Here is a 21,738-nt window from a genome sequence, read left to right as displayed (position 1 = left end):
TTGTAGTAGGAATGTTTCCTTATTCAGCGAAGGAGGAAAAAATAGATCTGGATCCAATTGATTAAATAGCAGCATGTTCTCTGTCATTGTTTTTATGCATAGTTTTCTGTAGTCACTACTACTAGGAGAGATTTCGCCTCTCGAAGTGCCATTCCCTTATTTCAGTACTGTTTCTTTCAAAATTTCCCTTTGTACTATCAGCTAGATCCCGTTTGAACTCTAGTTGACAATATTATAATAATATTTCCTCAATTTCCCTCTGTTATTACTGTTGATTGCTTTTAATTGTTTTTGATACTGAATTGAACCTATCACCAACATAATGTGACATGATAGATAATTGAATCCTTGAAGCATTTACATAGGTTTGAGGTTGAGTGCAATCAAGATTTGATGTATTCCTGCACTATAAGATCCACCAACCATTTGATCTGTTTCCACTCACTCGTGGCCTTTAAATTGTTTTGTCAAAGAATTATATTAAGAAAACCCCTGTGGATAGAAATAGAAAAACTAAAGAATAGAGTACTATTATGTGATTGAATTAAGGGAGGGTATGTTACCTAAAGAGACAGTGTAGTCTTATATATGATTCAAATTCTTAATTTGCACTGTTTTTGTGTGAAGGGTGAGAAATGAAAAATGTTTATATTTTGCTCTGTTTTTGCTTCAAGAAACAGATACATCCCACATGTCCATCCCCTTCTCCTCCACCTCTATACTCTGAAATCTGAACCACCGCAACGCTGCAAACCGACCTTCACTCAGATCGAAGTTGTTCAAGCTTGAAGTTGTAACAAGACACGCCGCACGCCGATTTGTAATGCCGCAAGCTCGAAGTTGTTGGTATTCATTCCTGATTTGTGAGTTTGAAGTAGTTTCATTCATTAATTTTTAGGTTTGTATATTCGAATTTATTAGTTTGATCTAATGTATGAGTTTTAGGTTTTAGATTCCTTTCATTCTTATTCAGTTGAAATCGATGATGAATTCTATTATGAAATTTTCCTATCGTAACTGAAATTGAAATTATCAATTTGTTGATTGGGAAAAATATTATGAAATTAGAATTTGAAATAGTATCAACAATTTGATCATGGAGAGCATGTTACGGTTGCAGAGTTTATTTCATCCTTTAGTATCAACATAATTTTTTGTAGTGATTCTGATAGAGACCAAGTATGAGTAATATAGGAAAAGGACTATTATTGTAATAAAGAGTATAATGAGGTTTTATGAGTAATTAATGAGGATTTATGAGTAATTAGTAAGTGAGATAGGGTGCTGAGTTGGCAAGTTTGTTATGCCTCTTAGTAGTAGTATATATAGGAGGTAAGGGGAGTGCGAGGGATTATGGAAGATTATTGTTAGGACCATTATGGTTAGGCAAGGAAAGAGTCTTCTCTTTCTTTAAAGGAGCTTTGCTCTGTGGGCATTAGGATATTCATCCTCTTGCATTTATCATTCATTTCCAGATAATAATACACTGTTTTCATTATTCCTGCTTTTTTAATCCTTTTCTTCAATATTTTATAAGTTGCGAAATTTTCGGTTCGTAACAATGGTCCGACCTGCCGGATTTACGATGGTTGAGCCAATGAAGACAATGGAAGCTAGGGTCGAAGCTCTCGAAGGAGAAATTTCTGAGGTCCGATCAACAATTGTTGATGTTCAGAAAGCGATGAAGGAGAGCCACGCGAGTTTAATCGCGATGATGGAAAAGTGTTTTGGTAAGTCTATGGTGGAGGAAGAAGGTGCCAGTATGGTCGCTAACACTACGGCGGTGCTTCAGATCTCGCCGGAGAAGACGAAAGGGTCGAGTTCTGGAGGATTATGAGGTGAGACGTTGACGGAGTTTCGCCATTCCGTTAAGGTGAAACTTCCATCGTTTACCGGGACATATCCGATTGCTTGGATGGTGAGAGCCGAAAAATCGGAAACAATTAACAGCAAATTGAGTGTGAAGATGTGTGAGATGCACAGAAGAGCAGAGCAAGTGTTTCCTCTTGAACCACCGGCGGAGCCGCCGGACCTGTCGGTCTCCGATCAACCATTGGTGGTCCTCCCACGGCGACGTCCGCAACCTAAGCCACCAGAGGCGAACAAGTATGTGGATGTGAATGGGTCGTTGGTCAAGATACCACCACCATCGGTGTCACCGGTCCTCGATTCATGTGTGAGCATCGTTGGGTCGGCGATGAAGATATCCTCAATGACTCGTACGAAATTGATGGAGAAGGAAGATAGATGGGTAGAACCGGTATTTGGAAATTTGAGTCCAATTGTAAGCCTAATGGGCCTGACCCAAACAAATTTTAACTTACCGGGACAAAAGAAAAGAGTCCATGTCAACCTTATTCATGGGCTAAACCCTATGGGTCCGATCCAAGTCGCGTTTTCCGTCAAACTCGAGTCGCAGACGAGATGCTTTCTGCGGCAATCTATTGCATGCACCCTCCGGTCAGGTTCGCCGGAATCGCTAGACGGAAAACAGTTTGCAACAGTTCCGCCAAAACCGCCTGACCCGAATTTGTTCATCACAGTAAGCTATATCCAAAAGATACTTAATCTAGTTGCGACTACACAACTGCGAGAAATCATTCAACGTGTGGTGGCATCACCAATTCCGGGGTCGTCGACCTTCGTTTTACCTGTAAAGACTGTGGCATGGCTGTCAAAGGAGAAGGGAGAGAATCGTAACTATTGCCCTTTTGATATTGAAGTTCTCATTACTAAGGCTTTGTTGGTGGGTGAAAGATTTTTTCCAAAGTCAATAAGGTGGAATTCTTTTCTCAGTGGGTGTCCACAACAAGAGAGGAGAGATGTTGGATTGGCAAGTTGGTTCCCCTCAATGACAAATCAGGCTAAGGAGAGTGATGCACACAATAAAACAAACCTTGCTAGTGGATATTCTTCAATATTGCATGCCGAACATAATGATGAGGGTAACTGGAGACAAAGCAGTGAGGGAAATGGTTTAAGAGCTTGGAGGATTTCTCCTAACCATCATAGGATACTATCCTGCAGTTTCACAAATGTGGAAGAAATTCTACAAACTGAAATATGTGTTTTGGTTTTTGGAATATGGCCCTTCACTCAATCGATCAGTGATAATACAACCCTTTGCAAGAGATCTATGCTAGTAGGTGATCTATATGTACCGATATTAATGATTGGCGGGAATCATTCAATTCTTCTAGTTGTGATTGGTGACCTATTAATCTCTCTGAATTCAGAAGAAGGGTGCTGCAGTTGTAAAATGGTGCATGTGACTTGGTTGTTTGAAGGGGGCTTGTCAAGCTTCCAACAAGGGGATTCGAGAGGCAATGATCTGATTCTCAACTACTACTGCACCCAGAAGGTTCTTATGCAAATTGTTGCAAAGGGAGTTTTACTTGTGATCAAATTTCTTGAGAGGAAAAAGGAATATACTACCTCTAATGCTCCTATGTTTGTAATTACAGTATTAAATTCATCAACAATGGCAATACCATGGGATCCAGGGAAGTTCAATACCTTTATGACCGGAGTTGCTTATCAATGTTTGAGAAATTTCCTTTCAATCTATGGTTTCCTTAATTTAGTATTTGACAGAAGAAAGATTTGGCTCAAAAGCATTTTGGTACTGCTTATGTTGGTATATGATAGAGGGAAGTTTTGGTCCTCGAGCATTTGGGTGCAAGTGATGACCGACCTCATTGTCTTCCATGGCTTGATTCCTATGTGTTTCTCAAGTGAATTGAAGGGTCGCCTAGCAGCAAGAAGAGTAATAGGAATCATGTCCAACCTTGAGGACAAGGTTGTTTTGAAGGGGTGGGTATTGATAGAGACCAAGCATGAGTAATATAGGAAAAGGACTATTATTGTAATAAAGAGTATAATGAGGTTTTATGAGTAATTAATGAGGTTTTATGAGTAATTAGTAAGTGAGATAGGGTGCTGAGTTGGCAAGTTTGTTATGCCTCTTAGTAGTAGTATATATAGGAGGTAAGGGGAGTGCGAGGGATTATGGAAGATTATTGTTAGGACCATTATGGTTAGGCAAGGGAAGAGTCTTCTCTTTCTTTGAAGGAGCTTTGCTCTGTGGGCATTAGGATATTCATCCTCTTGCATTTATCATTCATTTTCAGATAATAATACACTGTTTTCATTATTCCTGCTTTTTTAATCCTTTTCTTCAATATTTTATAAGTTGCGAAATTTTCGGTTCGTAACAGATTCCTATTGTTGTAGTGATTCCTATTTTTAACAAGTGATTATTCGTCTACTATTCATATTTTTCATATTCATATTTAATAGCACTTGCTTTATTATAACTAATTTGATGATTTGCCCTCGGTTTATGTAGTAAGTACTGTGAGCAACCTTAGTTGAATACTCTTCAAGATAAATGGCACTTCATTGACGACTCTAATATAGAGGGAAGTCGTGTTGGTTCTCTCCTCTCTTGTAGTAGTACAAGTCAAAGCTCAAGTAAAGGCAAGTATAGTTTTGGCCTCATACTTAATTTTTTTACTGATTTGATATATATTTTATGTTTCTGATTTGATTTGGCCTCTTACCTCCGTTGAATGAGTTAAGTCATATGAAATCTAACGTGCAATACTATTAGACTTTTACACTTTTGCAATTTGTTTTTAAGACCTTTATATTTTTGGTGCTGACATATCAAAAGATATGTCATTACTATCAGGTACTCTTATGTTGTGTATGCATGATTTCGTTACATTTCTATTCACTTTCCAACAGTTCTGATTTCCTTTCAGTTGTAATGCAAAGTTCCGTCACTAGTGTCACACCAAACTTGGATTCTGAGGTGCTTTTCCATTATAATACACTAATTCCCTTTCCTATTAATATTACTAAAGTTAGCTTGAGTTGATTCAATACTTCAGGTAGTTTGTTCAAGCTAACTTAACTTTATCTACTTGATTTTGAGATTTCTACATTGTTAGCCTATGAATATACTTCATAGCAATGTAATTGTCATTCAATTTTGAGTATTGGAATGTTATTCAATTGTTAGCCTATGAATTTTAGATTTTCATGTATTAAGAGTATTGGGCTGTACAATCAAAATATGAATGATGTGTTACTTTGTGATCTCTTTCTTGTAATTCTATTCATTTCTTTCGATTTTTTTAGGCTCTCCTATCATACAATTTGAACACAAACTGTTTTTCTTAATTGGTAGCAATTCACATCTTGGAAACCGGTTGACAGGTCCATTCACAGAAGAACTCAGAAATATCACCAATCACCCATCCTAACAAAGTTTGTAAGTCATCCACTTAGAAATGTCCCCTTATCAATTTTAAGAAAGTTTCTCTAGTAACATATGAAATCAATACATCGAAATGCTTTGGCTTTGGTAATGGCAAGGTATTAGAATTTGAGAGGCCTATACTCAACCACAAAAGCTAGCTTGAGGGTTGAGGTTTGCACTACACTTATAAAGGCTATTTTTGTCATATCTCTAGCCAATGTGGGACTTCTAACACACCCCCTCACGTCTAGGACTGAACAAGCTGGAACGTGGAATCAACAACAACGGGTGGCCCAAATTTGGGAGGTCTCCACAACAAACAACAAATAGATCTACGATAGACTCTGATACCATATTAAATAATCGATTATCTCAAAAGCTTAAGCTGTTAGGATGGGGCACATCAATGGTTTTATATTATTTCTAAAACGCCCCTCACACAAGAGCCTACTTGGACTTGAAGCGTGGATAATGCATAGGCCCGCCCACCTACCATATGCTTAAATTCCACTTTTTAATTAGAAAGTGAGGATGGTTTTCAAAAAAAAATAATTAGAAAGTGAGGAGAGCAGAGATCGAACTCTAGACCACTTAGTCATAGAGGCTCTGATACCATATTAAAATTTGAGAGGCCAATACTCAAAGGTTTGCACTACACTTATAAAAAAGTTATCTTTGTCATATCTCTAGCCAATGTGGGACCTCTAACACACCCCTTCACGTCCAGGACTGAACAAACTGGAACGTGGAATCAACAACAACGGGTGACCCAAATTTGGGAGGTCTCCACAACAAACAACAAATGGATCTACGATAGGCTCTGATACCATGTGAAAACTGAATATTATTATATTTCAAGTTATGAATAATGTACAATCACTAATGTGTTTATACAGACTATTCTAACATAATGGGCTCATGGGCCGAATACAAATTACTAAGATTACTCCTAATAATAGAATATTTACTATTTATTAACAACACAAGGTCTACTCATTAGACCAGAATATGTATAGATAAGGCTAGCAAAACACTCCTCCTATGATATAATGCCTTTAATTATCTCAGATTTACACACTCCTCCCATGAGAAATATTGCATCATCATTTTCAAGTTCACAATCTGCATTTTTATGATTGACTAGGACAAAATTTAATAACAGCCAAACATGAATAAAAAGAAAGATTACTAAATTTAATAGTTAACAATAATGGAAGACTATAAACACAGTATAGCCAGAAAGAAGTAGAGAGATGTTGTCAAGATTCTCTACTGTGAAAGGCATAACTACCTCAAAGCGATAGCAAGTCGAATGATCACTTGTTGGCATTCATTTCTAGAAATAAATCAACACTCTAATATTGTGAAGCTGAAGCATGTTATTGAGGAAGTAACATTTTGTACTATGTTTGAATGCATGGTGGGAAGCTAAGCTAATATTTTCTTCTGTCAATAATTTTTTTTTGGCTTTCACCACCAGTTTAATCTGGTTCGGGAGTCAGTTCTGGCATCAAGTGGTTTCAGCCCCCTCCCGATCGCAGTTGCGGGGATCAAACCGTGGTCCTGGCGATGCAAGAATGCAACTTGTACCAAGTTAGTTGAGAGCTCTTCGACCTGAACTTACTTGAGAGTTTGCATTTCAAACCCCCTTTTTGTATGTATGTTGTATAGTGGTTTTGTACCTGTATGAGCACATAATTGTAGTATGCTGATTTAATTTGTAGTCTGGCTGATTTCATTTATTTTATCAAGTGAAAACAGGGGAATCCAGTTGAATGTTGTTGCAATCAAGGCTAGTTTTCACCTTGTTGTTGATCATGATCTGCTTGTTCAAAATTTTACTGCTGAGGTAGTAATTGGTTACTAAACATCCACATTACAATTGGTTATTTATTTGTGTAATTATATTTGAACACCCTAGCTCTCAACACACACTCTCTCTCTCCCTCCCTCTCTCTCTCTCTCTCTCTCTCTCTCTCTCTCTCACACTCTACTTATTCACCTTTAAGGTGAATTTTCTAGCCACTAAGCTACTTGACAAAAAAAAATGTAAAAATAATATAATGCATTAATTTATTTATTTATAACATATCTAGTTTGTAAAGTATAATATATTTTGAATACAAAAAAAAAAGTATAATATATTTTATTTTTATTAAAATTGTTTTACCAGCTTTTTAGACTAAATTTAAATTTTATCAATAACAATGACCGATTAAAATGGAAATATGAACCAATCATTAGTTGATTTAGTAGTGATTGATGCTGAACTTGGTAGGGAGGATCATGGTTCGATTTCCCACAACTGCGATCAGGAGGGGGCTTGAACCACTTGATGCCAGAATTGACCCCCGAACCAGATTAAACTGATGGTGAAAAAAAAAGGAAATATGAAGTTTTAAATCTGGAGACACCAAACATGTGAAAATTGAATAAAAAAAAAGAAATGGGTGATGAATTTCTTATAGAAAATTTGGTCAAACATAGAATTAGAAGTTTTTAGTTTTTTATGACTTACTGCGAGACTTTTTCGTCATCATAAATTTCTTTTGGGAGTTTAAACTATTGTGCTTATCACTCGTGTGAGATTTTTTTTCTCTTGTTAAGTTTTTTTCCGAGGGCCTAAGGTCCTTACTCGAGTCGCTTGACCTCTAGACCGGCTCTGACTTTGTAAGTTTAGAATCTAGATTGTCGAGAATTATAATAATCTAACACGGTGATACGGATCTATGTAGTATAATGTGAGGGCTTGTGCCTAACTAAGGGTCTACTTGATTGGAATGAAAGAAAGTGGGAACACGTACGAAAACACGGAAACCGATGAATAAATTTAAACTAAATCTTAGTCTAAGTTTATTCTTCAGTTTTTGTATTTTTATTTTTTCCCACTTTCTTTCCCTCCAACCAAACGGATCATATGTCATTTTGACCAACATTGCCCATATGGCCACACTCGCCGCACAAACTTCCACTTACAAGTTGCTTATCCAACATTAGAAAAAAATACAAGTCTATTCAAAAGAAAGAAAGAAAAAGCAAATAATAGTTTAGTTGCTCATATAAAGAGAAATATATTTTTTTTTTTAATTTCTCAAGTTTATCTTCCATCGACGACAGTTCTATTTGAAGTGTGTCAAACTCTAAATGTGAATACCTCCTTAAGTTGAGATTCAAACTTTTTTACGTCAAGTTGTGAGAATTTAGCCTCTTCCTCTAAACTCAACCTCTGTTAATATAATATCATATTTTTTAATAATTTTAAAAATGAAAAAAAATCATTTTTTTATAGAGAATGAAAAAAATCATTTATTTATATATGTTTATATATATGATATTCCACTATTCAAAATTTATAAATTCCTATTTGCTAAAAATTTAAGGGAAATAAATTGGATGTTTAGGGTTAGAACTGTGATTTACTCCGAAAATATTAGTTGAAGATTTAGGGCGGGAGCTAATGTAAAGACCCTAGAGCCAGATAATGCACATTGCCTTGTGGAGCAATATTTGATATTCTGAGACTGAATATGTGAAATTGAGAACAATAGAAGCAGAGATGAAGATTCATGGAATCGCAAAAAACTCTTTTTTTGATTTTTGAATACTCCAATTACTTACTTACTCTGCCTCTGTGCCCTGTGTGTATGTAATCAGCATTTGCATGTACCCATTTTTTAAGCAAACAAAGTGTCTTCACTCTTCACTTTCTCATTCGTCTATTCTCCTAGACCACTGTTTATCTCATAATAAATCCGCAAACTTTCTCAAAATTGTTCATGCCCACTTCCTCAAATTAGGTCTTAATACCTATACCTATTTGGGTAATCGCTGTATCAATCTTTATACTGAATTCGGTTACATTAATGATGCCTTGAAGGTGTTTGATGATATTTCTTACAAGAATTCAACGTCCTGGAACATTTGCTTAAAAGGGTTGTTCAAAAGTGCTCAATTTGGTAAGGCACGCTACATGTTTGATAGAATGCCTGTTAGAGATGTTGTTAGTTGGAACACCATGATTTCGGGTTATGCTTCATGTGGGTTTTCTAGTCATGCATTGGAGCTTTTTGTTGAAATGCAAGGTACTGGTGTGAGACCGAGTGGGTTTACTTTTTCGATTTTAACATCGCTTGTGTCGAGTGCTTGTCATGCTAAGCAGGTTCATGGTAGGATGATTAGAAGTGGGATGGATTTGTTTAATGTGGTGCTTGGAAATTCGTTGATAACTATGTATGGGAAGTTTGGTCTTGTTGATTATTGTTTTGCCGTGATTTTGACTATGAAGCAGCTTGATGTTATATCTTGGAACTCTCTGATATGGGCCTGTCATAAAGCTGGGCGTCAAGAGCTTGCTCTAGAGCAGTTCTGTTCAACGAGAGCTGCGGAGTTGTTAGCTGATGAGTTTTCGTGTTCAACATTGATGAGTGTTTGTACATACTTGCGAGATTTGGAAAAGGGTAAGGAGGTTTTTGCCTTTTGTTTCAAGGTGGGATTTGTTTATAATAGCATTGTGTCAAGTGCTGCTATTGATCTCTTTTCCAAATGCAACAGATTGGAGGACGCTGTGCGGCTATTTAAAGAACAAGAACAATGGGATTCAGCTCTATGCAATTCCATGATTTCATGTTATGCTAGACACGATTTGGGGGAAGATGCTATGCGGCTCTTTGTGCTGACCTTGAGAAAGAATATCAGACCAACGGAATACACGGTTAGCTGTCTTCTGAATTCTGTTTCCATTTTCTTGCCAGTAGAAGTGGGTAATCAAATCCATGCTTTGATTCCTAAATTGGGTTTCGAGTCAGATGCAGTTGTTGCCAATTCACTTGTTGATATGTATGGTAAATTTGGATTTATTGATGAAGCCTTGAATATATTCAACAAAATAAAAACAAAAGATTTGGTGTCATGGAACACTATAATGATGGGACTGTCTTACAATGGCAAAGTGTCTGCGACCATGGAACTCTTCAAGGAATTGATAAGAGTTGGAATGCCACCTGATCGAATAACATTTGCTGCTGTTCTACTAGCATGCAACAATGGGAGCTTGGTTGATGAAGGAATTGAAATATTTTCCCTAATGGAGATGGAATTTGGAGTAAAAGCAGAGGAAGAACATTATTCATATATCGTGGAGATGTTATGTAGAGCTGGTAAGCTTGAAGAAGCCATCATAATTGTGGAAAATATGCCGTATAGACCTACCCCTGACATTTGGAGGTCAATTCTTTCTGCTTGTGCAATGTATGCAGACTTGCAAGCTATTGAAATAGTTGCGACGAAAATAATGGAGAGGTCGCCACAGACAACCTTACCTTACTTGGTGTTGGCTCATATATATCAGATGAGTGACAGATGGGAGAGCACGGTTCGAGTGAGGAAGGCTATGGAAAATAGAGGTACTAAAGAGTTGATCGGATGCAGTTGGGTAGGAATAAGAAACCATGTATATACTTTTGAATCAGATCAATTACAGCATTACGGTGGCAAAGATATTTATCTGCTACTGAATTTACTGGTCTGGGAGATCGAGACTGAATATAATGATGTCTAAAAATTGTATAGCAGTTGGTAGGAATATGAATATTGAATTGAAGTGGGTTACAACTTACAAACTCTGATTGTATATTTAAACATGTTAGACACTACATATCAATATTTTTACCGGTCAGTAAAAAAAAATCAATATTTTTATCAGTTGAAATTTAAACTTTGATTCATCACGTTGTAGTGCGTGTTAAATTCCAACCCCTGGTAAATCGTGAATAAATCTTATATTGTGCACATGTTAAGCAATGAAATGAAAATTTTGACATCCTTAAAAATTGGGTTTTTTGTTGTTAATTTAACTTTGCTCGAACCTCAAATCTCATTTGATCGTTTCTTATCATACAATCTATTCATTTATAACGTGAACACGTTTATTAGCCTCAAAATATCTTTTGCAGGTACATCTCCTCACTTGAAAAAGGAGCGTAAGATCAAAGACTTGGAATAGATTCAGGCATTAGGCGCGAAGATTACACCACCGATTCCGATGATCAGTCTCGTATGCTCATACAAGAACAACAGGTAACCAATAAATACCGAAAAAATATTCATTTATTATTATTAACAAATTTTCATAGTAATTTCAATACATGTGCGAGCGAGATCACAATCAACAATGAATTAGTTAAAATGATAAGAGTTTTGATTGTGTTAAGTAGGTAAGTAGTTAGAAGTTTGATTTCTAACTTTTATATATGTATAGAAATAAGGGTCATGCTAACTAGTGCCCCCGGGCACTAGTTAAGGATACAAAAAAAAACAATTTTTGCATTGGAAATGACATTTTTTATATTTTACAAACATTGACTACACAAGTTTCAATGTAATTTTACTATAATTAGTATCCTTAACTAATGCCCCGGGGGCACTAGTTAGCATTTTCCTAGAAATAATTCGCTAATGACGGTGAAAATTTCGTAAAACGTATCATGGTAGGCCACATGTTTGATAAGATAGTGAATTGTGGTTAGGTGTGTTTCGATAATATAGGTTGAAAGGTTAAGATAACAACAATACATGGATCTGACGTGGTCCTACTCCCATGAGATGATAATAACGGACACCTATCTTAGAAAGAAAAGGTTTTCTATAGACTCACGACACATCTCCACGTCCTTGCTGTCACTGAGACAACCTACTAAGATAAGCAGACATAATGGGGAGTACTATAGAGCTTGTCTTTTTCACCCATCTATCCCATTCTCAATCTCATCATCATTAATATCTTCATTTCTTCTATCTAGTTTCTTCATTTCTCTGTGATTATTTGTTCATTGTTCAATCATATATATGTTGATGGCAGCTGCTTTGTTATTTAAAAGGTCTAGGAGCTTAGTTCAGAATAAGGTATCCTTGTTGTTAGGAATAGGAGGATCAAGATCAACAACAACTCCGCCACCATTGATTAACCATCATCGGTTTCGATATTCTTCTTCTCAGCCATTTGTTGCATCATCAACGCGTTATGAATCCAGCAAAGCACAGGCACAGTTGGAAGATTTTCAGCAACATGATGATCAGGTACGTATGTCTATTATATTTTCACCGGTTGAGTTGAGACATTGAATGAATAAAGTAGAGAAGGAGATGCATGAATCAAACTCTCCAAATATAAATGTTTATCTATGTCAAAACAAAATATGTTTATAAAAAAACAAAAACAAAAATCTGTCCAAAAAATATAACCTTACTAAAACTTCGATAATTTAAAGTTTGGACGCGAGATAAGTAAAATTTAGTCAATCAAACTCGGATTTCCTTAAACGATTAATTCTAGAGAGAACTCGTTAATTACTTGAGCCAATGTCTTGAGCCAATGTCTTGGTTAATAATTAGTTTTTTTAAGCAAAATAAAATAATTAATAGTAAAATTAATATCATTTATTAAATAGAGTGAAATTCATTATAAAAAAAAATGTGAAATTCAATAAATAAGAATTTTTTGGTAAATACACAAAATGATAATAGTCATTGGAGTAGTCTGTAGTCCTACAACTTACTATCTCTATTCTATATAATGAGTGACTTATTTGATTATTTCACATGGATTAACAAAAAAATTATTAACGAAAGTGAGATTTTTTTTTAATCCTTACCAAATTTTGGTGAATTCACAATTATCATAAATATAAAGTGAAAAATCTATGTTATAAAAAAAATGAAAAAATTAATTAATATTACATTAAAAATTAGAAAGAGTTTTTCTTTGTGAAAATTAATTTTACGGATGGATCACATTAAGGATTTGATATTTTCAAAATATTAACCGTAGAAGTTCTAAAATATTATTACTATATTTAATTTACTAGTATTCCGATACACCAATTAACATTTTCTTTAAAATAATCACTGAAAAGATTTTACAGTTTTTTAGTCAAACTTTGTACACCAAAATAATAAAGGTTAGAGTACTCGAAAAATTAAATGAGTCGTCGAATATGAATTTTACATATTTTACATATCTATCCTTTACAGAAAATATGGTATGAATTTTATTTTTGCATCTATCCTTTTTTTTTTTTTTTGACGCAATCCTTTCTTTTCTTTTTTTAATAATATTGCAAATGATGGATGGATGGCGGCTAAGGGATGCCAACTTAGTTGGCATTTCTTGGTTTGTGATACTTTTGCTCTCTTTTTATTTTTAAAAAATAAAATAATTTGCATCTATATCCTTGAGATAAAATTAGTTAATGTTTATAGTAATATATTTATTACATATTCATAAAAATAGCTAAAATCATTACAAACATGTTTGTAAGAAAATAACTAATATTATCTTTTAATATAGGACAAAAAGAAACTCAAAAAAATACTATATACTCTCTCCGGTCCTTTATATAAAAAAATTTTATTTTTTAGATTCATTGTAAAATTGATGAATCTAGATAATAATATAGTCTACATTCATCAATTTTACAATGAATTAAAAAAACAAATTTTTTCTTATATATAGAATTGGATGGATATATTTAAAATTGGAGGTAGTGATAATAATACATATGACATGTGTTATGCTTTGGTCCGCATATAGCATGCATGTCCAATGCCCATGTTTTTTATGCAGTATTTGTTTTTTTTAGTTTTTTTATGCATGGGCCACATGTCTTTTACTTCTTTTTCTAATGATACGGAATATCACGTGGGGGTGTTTAATATTAGACCATCTTAAACATGAAATCAATTTAATAAAAGGTAACGGTGACTCCGGGGCACTCTTTAAGTCCTTAAATAGTAAGTTTTTTTATAGAATTTTTATCGGAATACGTAAAGTCAACGCATTGGAAATTGTAGTGTTTAACTTTTTAAATAAAAAGTTTTTTTAAATGAAATGCTTAAAGAGTGCCCCGGGGGCACTCATTAGCAAGACCCTTAATAAAAAGTTGACTCATAAATAAATAGTTTATTTTCAATTTCAATTTCAGTTTTTTTTTTTTTTTTCTTTCTTTCTAATTGTACTAAATAAATTATAGCAGTTTGTTCATTTTTCAATGGTTGAGATTGACTGTTGTGAAGCAACCTCAGTCGATCAAAAACCTGCTAACAATAAAAAGTCAAGAGTTTGAATGTAAAAAACAGAAAATGGGAAAAAAGCAAGGAATGGTGATGCATTCGGTTTTGAGAAATATTATTTAAACATAACTTTTGAGGCAAAAATACAACATCAAGATAATTATGTCATTTTCCTAATAAAATGTACAAATTGGTAGAGAAGAAATGATGACGATGGAAGAGAGAAAGATATGAAATGACATAATTGTCTCTAGATGTTGTATTTTTGTTTAAAAAATTATGTCTAAATAACATTTCTCTTCGATTTTATATTCCGATGGTCATGATTGTTTACACTTAATCAGTCCTCTTATAGTCTTATTCTTATAAAAATGAGTATAGTAATTTAAAGTTCGACGATAAGATAAATAAAATTTAATTAAAATTATTTTCATTAAAAATTAAGCATGAATTCTTTCGAACGATTCTAAACTAACTCCTTAACCACATGAGTCATGGATAAACTAATTAACCCAATAGTGTTTTTTATATATTAACTAAGTTGCTCCCCAATTAATCACGGATATCTGTTATAGTATTATAAAATAAAATTAGAAACTTATCCAATTCTTAGTGTCTTTTGGTTTCAATTTATAGCCTTCTTTTTGGACAATAGAAAAATAGATTTTGCCTCAAGATATAAGATTCGTTCTAATCCTTTTCGTTAACCTTAATTCGCATCATTGTATATATTCAATAATTCTCGAGAAGGGACTCTGATACCTAATACAAGATTTTTTTGGTAATAAAGATTTTATTGCTAAATCATATAAAGAAAATTTGGATACGATATCACCGTAAAAATTTTTTTTGGATACGATATCAAAATTAATTCAACAATATTATCTTTCAAATATTTATTTTTTAAATAGGATTTTATAATTTGAATTATTAATAATCAAGACATCAAAAGCAAATGGTTAATGAGTTTCACTAAAGAAACCCAAGTTCGATTACTGGACGGTACAATTTCTAGCCAGATTTTACTTATCTTGCGGCCGAACTCCAGATTACTAGAGTCCTCTTCCCTTCCCTAAGAGGCTGAGAGTTAAAAAAAAAAAAAACTTATTCAAAAAAGTTAACACTATAGCATCCGCAATAATATTTAATAGTAAACACTAAATCTCTCCACTACAACACCTCTAAAAAAAACTAATTATCTCATCAATAATTCTACATCATTATATTTCGACATAAAAAAATTATTTTAATATTAAAAACGGGTGGGTTCCGCGGATGTCCTTATTGTTTTTTGAACAAGCGCGGATGTCCTTATTGTAACACCTCTCCTCCACAAGTACCGTTTATTTTTTCTCCCTAATAATGGTACCTATGGCCAACCAATATTTTTTCTCCCCGATGATGGTACCTATGACCAACCAATGAATATAGGATAAACTCCCCCATTGAAAATGGTCTAAGGATTTTGTTAAAAGCTTTTAAACAAGACCTTTTTTAAATAAATGGGGGAGGAGAAACATTGTTAATTATTTAGGAAGAGAGAAATCACTAGGCCATAATTTTTTCCTGTGAGGATTCATATTTTACTCCTTTGAATTATAAATCTAAACAACTACCGTCCCCGTGAGCATAATTCAATAGATACATTGCAATATGCAGGGGTTGAGATTTGAACCGGAGATTCTCCACTTATTCACTTCTGGCCACTAAACTACTTAATAGAAAAAAACTAAACAATCACTACTAATACACACATATTCCTTTTAATGTTGTATTATTCCCCCAACATTATTTAAATTTTCCTCTCACTGTTTCAGGTCATTGATTTTCCTGGAGGAAAAGTTGCATTCACTTCTGAAATGAGATTCATTTCTGATACATCTCACAAGAGGGTTCCGTGCTATCGAGTCCTTGATGACAATGGTGAACTCATGACACACACCAATCATGTTCAGGTATGTCATATCTCCGTATCAATGTCGTATCGTACTATGCATCCGTGCTTCGTAGAATATTGATGAAGAACCTCTTGATAATATTTCAAACAGGTTAGCAAAGAATTGGCTGTGAGGATGTATTCTGAGATGGTCACTCTTCAAACAATGGACAGCATATTCTATGAGGTGCAGAGGCAAGGAAGAATTTCCTTCTACCTCACCTCGATGGGAGAAGAAGCTGTTAACATTGCATCAGCAGCTGCGCTTTCTTCTGATGATATTATCTTGCCTCAGGTTTGCTTCTGCCCCAAGGCATTGTCTAGCAAAAACTAATGTGATCGAGAATTTTTAAATTCATGATTTGTTATGAAATTTCATTGGTTTCACGAGCCAAGTTGGTACCACCCTGCAAATCTTTTCTGAACACTTATATTTGATTAATTGTTGATAATAAAATATGCATAACATTGTGACTGCTAGTACCGGGAGCCTGGAGTTCTGTTATGGCGTGGTTTTACGCTGCAACAAATTGCTCATCAATGCTTTGGAAACACAAATGATTTAGGTAAAGGAAGGCAAATGCCTATACACTACGGCTCTAACAAGCACAATTACTTCACAGTCTCATCTCCCATTGCGTAAGTTACCATATATTATTATAACATGTTATAATAATTGCAATTGTTGATTTGTGATTGTGACATTCATTCTGAATATGTTAATGTTGTTTGGCAAGAAATTCAGAACACAACTTCCTCAAGCTGTAGGCGCTGCTTATTCGCTTAAAATGGATGGCAAAAATGCATGTGCGGTCACTTTTTGTGGGGATGGTGCTACTAGTGAGGTCTGTGATGATGAATATGAACCAACCATATCTTTTAAGAAAGTAATAATAGAATAACACATCACTATGGTTATTGCTGATATTTGAAATATTTGTAGGGAGATTTTCATGCTGGTATGAATTTTGCAGCAGTAATGGAAGCACCAGTTATTTTTATCATTCGTAACAATGGATGGGCTATCAGTACCCCTGTCGAAGACCAATTTCGGAGTACTCTTTATAAATTCTCTCGACTTCTTTTTTGTCTGAAAAATTATATAAGCATTTAATTAAGTTGTATATCCAAACATGGTCTATATCATTTTCAAGTCTATGTGATTAACTTCAGATATTAGAAAAACTAGAAACTTATATTTTTGATGTTTGGTTAGGTGATGGTATTGTGGTGAAAGGTCAAGCTTATGGCATATGGAGTATAAGAGTAGATGGAAATGATGCTCTTGCTGTTTATAGTGCAGTTCATACTGCACGCGAAATTGCTATAAAAGAACAAAGACCAGTTTTAATTGAGGTATAATTGAGCTTCTAATTTCATGCTAAGATGAGATAATCATTAACTTTTGAGTGTTTATTCTCATATGCTGAATGAATGATGTTTAGGCTCTCAGTTATAGAGTAGGACACCACTCTACATCCGATGATTCGACCAAGTACCGACCAATTGATGAGATTGAATATTGGAAAATGGAAAGAAGTCCTGTGAATAGATTCAAAAGATGGGTGGAAAGGAATGGTTGGTGGAGTGACAAGGATGAATTAGAGCTTAGAAGCAGTGTCAGGAAGCAGGTGAGTTCAAATTTGTTCATTTATTGCACTTTAGTCCATAGACACGCACATAGACACGACAATGACGTCAACACATAGACACTGATAATAATTTTACAAAATAGAAGTGATTATATATAATTATATGTGTCAGTATCGTTTTGGTGTCAGACACGTCTTCAATTATGAAGTGTCGGTGCTACACTAGTATGCAGCAACCTGTTTTAAATTTTGACATTTTTTCGGATTTGTATTACTTTGATACAGTTAATGCATGCGATTCAAGTGGCTGAGAAAGCACAAAAACCTCCACTTGAGGACTTATTTACTGATGTATATGACCAACTTTCATCAAACCTTGAGGAGCAAGAAAAACTACTTAGAAAAGCCATTGAGAAGCATCCCAAAGATTACCCTTCTGATGTTCCTTTGTAGATATATTGCTAATTAAAATAACCATTCACTGTCAGAATGTAAAATAAAGTTGGCAGTTACATTGCATATTCTTCTGATTTATTTTTATTTCAACACTTCTTGTGTTAATCATACCATTAATTTAATGTGTTAAGATTAGTTCTACAATAACATACCATAAAAGTGACATTTCAAATTCAATAACATAGAACTAAACTATAAAAACGCTAGAATCAGAGATAAATTCACAAATCAATAGAAAATGCATACAATGTTATGGCAGGACCATCCAATTTGGTTATAGGACAATCACCATTATTCAAGATAAAATTTTCATTCATGAATAAAATGATTAAATGGGCTACATTATGTGATCTATCTCATAAATTTAATCTAATAATCTCATTAGGATTAGGACTGCAAAATTAATCCAGGGATATCAAGATGCATAAAATATTGTTCTGTAGCTTCTATTGCTTTTCTTCAAACCAAGGAAACCACTTATATAATTTTAACTTTACATAGAACTTTAAGGGTTGAAAAGCTTTTCCTAAAACATCAAATAGTTAATTCATTTTTTTTTTATTTAAATTTTTTGTTTGGAGAGTGACAAATAGAGCCGTAAAAAATGGACTAGGCCTAATGAACCAGCCCATTAGCCCATATTGTTTTTTTATGATTCGGGCTGGGCTTCAAAAAGCTATTCCAAATACAATCGACCGAGGATCAAACAAATGAATATGCTTTATTCTTTGGCTATGCTTGGAAGACAAGTAAGGTTAGCCAATTCCTAAGAGTGTTGTTATATAAGGATAAGGATATAAAGATAAGGATTCATAAACCCTAAAGCTCAGAAGTTTAAACCCTAGAAAGAAAGATTTGACAGCCTCTATCTCCTTCTCAACTCCATTCTTCCACTATTGTTGTCAAGTGCAGAGTGCAGACTGGCCCGAGGAGTTGCATCACCTCGAAGCACATGATGATTGACAAATTATTAGTACTCCCTTTGAGTTTTCACTTAGGTTATTATCTTTTACTTTATTATTGTTGTAATGGATGTGTATCTAAGCTTCTTGCCTCTGATTCCATCTTTGTTCACCATGAGCTAAAACTTTTGTGGTTGGGAAATGTGAAATTCACCGATAACCTAGTATTGTTTATGAATATTTGTGGTGTTTATTGCATTTTTAATTCTTATGCTTTTATACCATATGCTTGATTCAAGGTCTGACCAACTTAGGATTAAATGTAAGTTTATTAAATTGAGACATCGTTTAGTAAATGGATCTTAAGAACTAATATGGTTAAGTAGATGATTGATACATTTCTTACTTAATAGCTTAGACATAAAAATGAAGGTCATATTGAGATACATAATAAGTTATAACTTGAGTGAAATGAATTAAGAGAACTTAGACATGAGAACATCGACCCGCAACAGACACAAAGACAATATTCTTGTTTCTTATGTTAAGAGAAATTGTCATTCACAACTCTCATTGTGTCTTATTTGTCCACCTTATCTTTTGTGTAGCACTTTTCTCAGTGAGTAGCAAGCAAATCACACTTTAGGGTGCCCACACTTTAATTGTTACAACCTCACACATATAGGAGCAAGGGTTGCTCACATTGTACTTGCATTAATTTTCGCATTTTTTTCTTGATAAAGTGTTGTACTTGCATTTTATGCCTATGTACCTACCTCATCATCGTATAAAGAAACATTGGGCTTTATTAGTGCACTAAAGTATGAATAAATTTGTGCTTCCTTTGTTTTGGTGTTTCGGGTGTTAGCTGTGCTCCTATTCCTTGTACATATTGCTGTATTTTTCATTCAACCACTTTTTTTTAATGGGTCATGCTAAACAGTGCCCCCGGGACACTTGTTAAGCATACCTAAAAAGGAAATAAAAAATAAAATTTATATTGAAAAGACAATTTTTTATACTTTTGAGACATTGAATGCACGCATTTCGAGACATAATTTTATTTTAACATGTTTAACTAGTGCCCCGGGGGCACCGTTTAGCATTTTCCTTTTTTAATAAGGTCAAGCTTTCTGATAATATTTGCCTTATTAAAAATAAGTGGTTCATGTGGTGTACGATGCACAAGTCTCGAATAACATTATGACGAATATCAATTTTACAAAATCGACCATTGGATTGAAAGATTATATCATATTGATCATCCATAGAAATTTTTAGAAAAATTGAAAATCATTTGATATGTTATTGAGACCCACAAAATTAACGGTATTTAATAACCGTTCTTTTCTTTATTGTCTTTGTAATTTATTTTTCCTAGGTTAGGTGGAGTCGATGAACTCCCTTACGAATGCTTGATATTGTATAATTTGGTGTTAAATTCAATTGTTCTTATATAAACTCTTTTATTGTCCGATTTTTATTCTTTATTTTAATACTGATCACATTATAATAAACTCTAAGGAAATTAGCAGGTATCAGATAGAAAACGAAGCTAATTGTCCCGACCGAATGACGTACACCAGGATTCTCCATGAGACCATTAAATTCAGTGTTTGAGGTTTTAGTGTAGGATTAAAGCTAAGTCAAGAACGATAAATTCTACTTGAAGTTAGGGTGATGACTAGTTTAAGCACACATGACAACTTGCGACACCATTGAGCCTTAAGGGTAAGGATACCTAAGTATAACTAACTACGAAGAAGTGGAACCGACTGGGGCGAGGATACATATAAGCAGTAAAGACAACCTAAACTAGGCTCTATCCAGTTTGTAATAGAAATAGGGAAAGAGTGCTTCTGAACCTATTTTATAAAGACTAATCCTAATAGAGGGGAACAAAGAAAATTAACCACCAAACAGAAGTAAGGGAGGGATTCGAAAACACTTAACCACCTCGCGTGGACACACACGCACAATTTTACTTTTATAGTCATTTACTTTCCTGCTATTTATTTTTACCCGCACAACTATTTCTAAACAAACAAAGCGAATCCAAACTATCTAAATTCCTAAGCGAAACTAGTAATTTTGGCACAATCCCTGTGGAGAACGATAACTTATCACTTTATTACTTGGTTGCGATTCTGTGCACTTGTAAAGCCACCATCAATACGACAAGTTCTAAGACAAAATTTTCTTATTTTAATATGTTTCACTAGTGTCTCAGACGGTTTAACATTTTTCTTAGAACAAATGTATATTTGAAACATATAATTTTATAGTATTAAGATACATATCAATATTAGCCAATAAAATAAAGTGCGTTGAGATGTGACATCTTATCACTCTTATTGATTTAGAAAAAAACTCAAATGATTTGGCTAACTAAAACTATCAAATTTCACCATAAGAAATAGTAATTTATTTCAATTTGAATCTAGAGAAGATATTACATAGAAAATATTTCAAATACAAGATTTCCAGAATCCAGCCAACTCAATAACATTTTTCAATTGA

At 34.1% G+C, this 21,738-nt stretch overlaps 2 protein-coding genes across 4 annotated transcripts; both read left to right on the top strand.

Moving 5' to 3' along the window:
• Window positions 1-8,671: 8,671 nt before the first annotated feature.
• On the top strand, window positions 8,672-11,329 carry LOC123909362 (pentatricopeptide repeat-containing protein At1g43980, mitochondrial). Of its 2 annotated transcripts, XM_045960200.1 has the most exons (2): window positions 8,672-10,668; window positions 11,218-11,329. In XM_045960200.1, exons 1-2 carry the CDS (start codon window positions 8,928-8,930, stop codon window positions 11,265-11,267), a joined length of 1,791 nt encoding a protein of 596 aa, XP_045816156.1. In that variant the 5' UTR covers window positions 8,672-8,927; the 3' UTR covers window positions 11,268-11,329. The 2 variants fall into 2 exon arrangements, with proteins under 2 accessions (XP_045816156.1, XP_045816155.1); XM_045960199.1 differs by lacking the exon at window positions 11,218-11,329 and having other exon boundaries at window positions 8,673-10,979.
• A 547-nt stretch (window positions 11,330-11,876) lies between these two features.
• LOC123909361 (2-oxoisovalerate dehydrogenase subunit alpha 1, mitochondrial-like) lies at window positions 11,877-18,408 on the top strand. Of its 2 annotated transcripts, XM_045960197.1 has the most exons (10): window positions 11,923-12,339; window positions 13,696-13,701; window positions 16,146-16,287; window positions 16,381-16,563; window positions 16,750-16,907; window positions 17,014-17,113; window positions 17,212-17,323; window positions 17,485-17,624; window positions 17,714-17,899; window positions 18,146-18,408. In XM_045960197.1, the coding sequence occupies exons 1-10, from the start codon at window positions 12,110-12,112 to the stop codon at window positions 18,311-18,313; spliced, it is 1,425 nt and encodes a 474-aa protein (XP_045816153.1). In that variant the 5' UTR covers window positions 11,923-12,109; the 3' UTR covers window positions 18,314-18,408. The 2 variants fall into 2 exon arrangements, with proteins under 2 accessions (XP_045816154.1, XP_045816153.1); XM_045960198.1 differs by lacking the exon at window positions 13,696-13,701 and having other exon boundaries at window positions 11,877-12,340; window positions 16,150-16,287.
• The last annotated feature ends 3,330 nt before the right edge of the window (window positions 18,409-21,738 follow it).

This window comes from Trifolium pratense, linkage group LG2, assembly GCF_020283565.1.
Source record: "Trifolium pratense cultivar HEN17-A07 linkage group LG2, ARS_RC_1.1, whole genome shotgun sequence".
Classification (NCBI taxonomy): Eukaryota; Viridiplantae; Streptophyta; class Magnoliopsida; order Fabales; family Fabaceae; genus Trifolium; species Trifolium pratense.
The sequence above is the reverse complement of the archived record's forward strand: the minus strand, read 5'-3'. Positions and strand labels throughout refer to the sequence as shown.